Source organism: Populus euphratica, unplaced genomic scaffold, assembly GCF_000495115.2.
Source record: "Populus euphratica unplaced genomic scaffold, PopEup_1.0 scaffold2445.1, whole genome shotgun sequence".
NCBI lineage: Eukaryota > Viridiplantae > Streptophyta > Magnoliopsida > Malpighiales > Salicaceae > Populus > Populus euphratica.
This window is the reverse complement of record NW_011502299.1, coordinates 3,710-8,476: the sequence shown is the minus strand read 5'-3', so window position 1 is coordinate 8,476 and position 4,767 is coordinate 3,710. Positions and strand designations below refer to the sequence as shown.

At 37.3% G+C, this 4,767-nt stretch overlaps 1 protein-coding gene across 1 annotated transcript; it reads right to left on the bottom strand.

Moving 5' to 3' along the window:
• Nucleotides 1-2,719: 2,719 nt before the first annotated feature.
• On the bottom strand, nt 2,720-4,312 carry LOC105119049 (putative methyltransferase DDB_G0268948). The gene is made up of 2 exons (XM_011017146.1): nt 3,707-4,312; nt 2,720-3,434 (listed from the first exon to the last, which is right to left on the bottom strand). Exons 1-2 carry the CDS (start codon nt 3,854-3,856, stop codon nt 2,802-2,804), a joined length of 783 nt encoding a protein of 260 aa, XP_011015448.1. The 5' UTR covers nt 3,857-4,312; the 3' UTR covers nt 2,720-2,801.
• Nucleotides 4,313-4,767: the final 455 nt, after the last annotated feature.

Genomic DNA, 4,767 nt, shown 5'->3' with positions numbered 1-4,767 from the left:
CGGCATTCCAAAACGCGCCTCCATTTCCTCTATGATCTGTCAAATATAAGACAAGTAAATATTTAATGAAAACTCCGAGGGAAACCAGTGTTCTTGACACGAAGAAAAACAAGGGCAAAGGAAGAGAAGAGAGTAGCGATATTGACCAGGAGAGCAAGCAACAACTGTCTTCCTAGTGAACTTTTGTCGATACCATGATTGACCATGATAATACAATTCCTTCAACCAGATGCAACCAAAAGAAAGGGGAAGAGATTGATCATCATCAACGAAACAAATGGCACCGTTTTTCCAGATTATAAACTTTGGAAATTAGACAGCATCACCATGGCATGATTCCTTCACCCAGGCTATGAACATTACGAGCTAGGTTGGATATTAATTTCTAACAATGGTATCATATTAATTTGCTGCAACACCCATAAGGATCATAGATCAAAGAAATCATGTAGCCAGTTATTGCCCATGATACTTTCCAGCCCAAGCTGGAAGCTACCATTTAAATACAAACACACAAATCAAATCAGAAGCGACGTACCTTCAAGAACATGCTCATAGCACATAAACATGGGAACAGTACTTGTGTTACACGAGGAAGGCTATCAGTGACTAAACGATGCTGAATGCTCCTAGCAGATGCAAAGTTCTCATAAAATGCAACCCCCCTTTTTTGTTACATATTGGTAACATTAATGCACCATTAAATGTACGGGAATTGTTAGTGGTCATCAAAATCTTATTTACTTGGGTAGAATTACAGCAGAAAAAGCCATGTAACTCTATCTCTGAGGCGTATCGATGTCTAACAGAGCACAGAATCTTTCTTTTCCATTCTGTGGAAAAGGCAGAGTGCAGCTAGGAATAATTCCGAGGCACAAGACAGCTTTGGGCTGTCATAGTTTACGGATTGCCCAAGGAAACCCTTGGGAACAATTAATGAAGTCTCTCTATCTCTCTCTCGTACATGCAGCAATTGGTAGCAGCGCGGTCCTGGAACCTGAGGATTGCAGCTTGGTCAGATTCTATGAGAAGAAGCAAATCAGTCTGATGGTCTAAATTTGTGGATGTTTCACATTTTATGGCCTAACCATCTGCTTGTTTCGTAATTGTCTATTCCTCCTTCTTCCAAGCTGTTTGCTTGGATACCCTCTGTACTCTACGGAGGTTCACAAGCTCATGGCCTAACAAAGGAAAAGAGAAGTCACGGCCTGAACTTTCCAGCACGCCTTTAGACCTTGGATCCGTTTGTTTTTATAGTGCGGTGTAGCCGGTGTTTTGCTCCAATCATATATTTGAAAGTATTTAGTTAATCAACATACATCATAGTTTTGCACAAGTCTCACTACAAACTATCTCTTGAAATCTTGGTTAAACTTTTTTAACAATCTGTAGCTTTTCTTAAGCTTAAATTTTCAAATTACGACCATGAAAGATACCACAACACCAAACACACCATGACTAAATCAAATGTAGGCCTTACCTTCACGTCATTGCAGCCCTAAAGTACTGCAATTATACCTCCTTGTACTTCTATAAGTCGAGTAACGGCTAAGTAGAACTTCGGCAAGTAAAACGAATTCACAGCTTCAGCTACTGTGATCAAAGAAATAGGACCTTCACCACCTATTAATTAAGTTCACTAGCTCATCATCAAGAGTAGGACTCTAGGATGTTGCGTAGTATGTTTTAAATGCTGTTCACTTATAATGGTGCCATCTCTTGTTCATAAAGCTCATCGACCAGGCGTTAACAATTTTTCTCCGCGTAAGCAAACGTTTGAATGAAATACATTAGTGCAAGAGCCTCTTGGGACACACCAATAATTTCTGACAAATGGTACACGATGGAAATTTTAAGAACATCAAATGGCTTCGTGTAGATTTATTTCTAATTCTTCCATCACGATGCAAACAATGAATGAGAGCTTAAGTTTTAATTATCAATGAAGTCTTAATCTGGTGATATTCACCCTTGCACATATGGAAATAGATATTTATGAGCTTGAGTGCGTCCTTACCATCTAAAGTGAAAACAATAAAGAAAGAAAAGTAATCATTTAGGTGGCCAAGTGGTAAGAACTTGGGATTAAGGGGTTTGCTCTCTCTGTGGTTTCAGGTTCGAGTTCTTGGTTGCTCGTATGATAACCACTGGAGGCTTACATGGTCGTTAACTTCAGGACCCGTGAGATTAGTCATGATGCGCGTAAGCTGGCCCGAACACCCACATTAATCTAAAAAAAAAAATAAAGAAAGAAAAGTTCAAAGAGGGAGACAAGAGAGCTATCATGCATTTATCTTTAATGAATATGCTCTAGCAAATCAGTTGATTACATGCAATATGTAATATTTATTTTATTTATATAAAATATATTTATTATTAAAAAAATATTTTTAATATTTAATTATATTTGATTAATAAATTTAATATTGTTTGATTAACAAATCTAAAGTAAAGATAAAATTTGAAGAACAAAAATGCAAACCCAACATTCATTCATTTGGATGACCTGGTCTAGCTAGCATCCAAATATATTGCTGCCTGCTTCTCAAACAAAACATGTATGTTCTTATCTTCTACGAATGATCGATGATACATATTGAAGGAGTGAAACTGTAAGAACAATTCAAAACTCGTTAGTTTTGAAGTAAAGAACAATCCAAAACAGTGATGCGAAGTACTAATTAATACAAACATTGTTATTCTATTATTTTATGTTAAACAAGAATTGAAGTACAATGAAGCTCGAACTTCAAACCTCTAAAGAGAGTAACATTACTGTATTCATCATTTTCACTAATTAATTAGAGCTTAACTTTCCCTGCAAGCATATATGTCTTATAGATAACAGTTCTAACCACTTCAGGCCCACCCCATGCACTCTCAAGTTCCTGAACAACCTCGTCAGACAATAAATCTACACCTTGTCCCTTGGCTGTATTGAATGCTGACAATGACCTGAAAAACTTCAAGAGTCCTTGAAACGACATCTTCTTTTCCATATCCAATTCCAGCGGCTGACCCTCACACCCAACACCTACACTTTCAAAAGGAAATGGAAGCGTCTTGTAACACTCTAATGCGTGCTTGAAATTAGGGTTTTGAAAAGGAAAGGTTCTCTCAAAGTGGACCGCTAAGAGAACATCAATTTCTGGGCTAAACTTGAATCCGGAGTAGCACCAAACAGCAAATATGCCTCCTGGCTTTCTAAGAACGCGCTTGACGATTGGATAGAACTTTTCTAGATCAAACCAATGCACAGCTGAAGCCACAGTAATGAGATCAACCGAATTCTCACCTCCTAGTAAATGAACTAATTCATCATCAGATATCATTAACGGGGTATGCAAGTAATGAACTTGGGGATGTGGTATGGCATGCTTTAATTGCTCCTCACTTATGTCAGTTGCTATCACTTGCTTGTAGTGTTCAGCGACCTGAAAATGAAAACCATCTCTTACTAATTAAATAGAAAAACTTGCACTACAATGTAATGTCAAACACAAGTGCATGCTGATTCACGCCAAATCATCATCAAACTAATTAGGTCTGTCAAGAGTAGAGAATTTGAGCATCTTAAGAAATATCCTATGTCTGGTCTTGTCTACGATCAGATGTCAGTATAAAAATCTTAAAAATGATAGCTACGATTGTTCGTCTCTCAATTTATTTAGCTGTAGCTCAAGAGAGTGAGAGACAGAGAACTTACACCGACAGCCGCCTGACCATTGCCAGTGCCAACATCCCAAGCTAAAGAGTGGTCAGGGGTGAGAGAAGCCAACATTGAGAACCATTCGCTTGGATATCGTGGCCTTACATCCACATATATAGCTGCCTGATTGTCAAACAAACCTGCCATGTTAAATCTTGTGAAGTCTGATAGAATATGTGCCTGTTAATGTTTCGATGACCGAGTGAAGGATGTATATATCATGCCATGCATTCTGAGTTTACAAGGAGACCAAATTAAATTACTCAGGAGAGCGACCTGCAATTTGGAGGACTATAACAAGAGTAGCATGTCTACTTCTTGTTGTATCCTATAAACAAGCGGGATTCCTTACGTATTAAGCAGGATTAATCATATTCAGGGAAAAGAGAAGGTGGCAGCAACCCTCGAGCGTGCAAAAAACAAGGAGCAAGGAGGCCTAATTAATCCGTGCAAGAGAGCGACTTGCAATTTGGGGGATTAAAAAAAAAGTAGCATGTCTACTTCTTGTTGTACCCTATAAATTAATCATATTCAGAGAAAAGAAAAGGTGACAGCAACCCTCTAATGTGCGAAAACAAAGAAAATATTTTAGCTTTAATCAGAGAACTTGTGATTTAAGGAAGGGCAAGTTGACCTCTCTTCCAAGAATCATCGCTGCTACTAAAGATCAGGTTACTCGAGATGTTTTTCCGTCCAATAGTCACAAGTGTTTTTTTTTTTAAGTAGACTGATATATATATATATATCACTACTTAAATAAATAAAAAAAACCCTGGTGGTTTCCTACGAAAAAGATCATATATATTGGTTTACCAGTACCTCTCAAATCATCAACTTGGTATTTGGTTTAGAAAATAACATTATGATAATATTAAAATCGAGGGCTGTGGATTTTGTGCTGAAATATCGTTTAAACCCATTTTCATTTAGAAAACACCTAATAATCTCCATAAAAATCTCTTTAAACCATTGATCTAACAACCAGAAAACACCCCCAAGTCACCTAGAAAAATAAAAATCAATTAATTAAAAAAAAACCGAACCATATCTCTATGATT

Excerpts from the sequence above, each read along its gene's own strand:
- LOC105119049 (XM_011017146.1), bottom strand. The coding sequence starts at position 3,856 with ATGGCAGGTTTGTTTGACAATCAGGCAGCTATATATGTGGATGTAAGG. Across the intron at positions 3,435-3,706 it reads ATGGTCAGGCGGCTGTCGGT|GTCGCTGAACACTACAAGCA; the intron begins GTAAGTTCTCTG and ends TTTCATTTTCAG.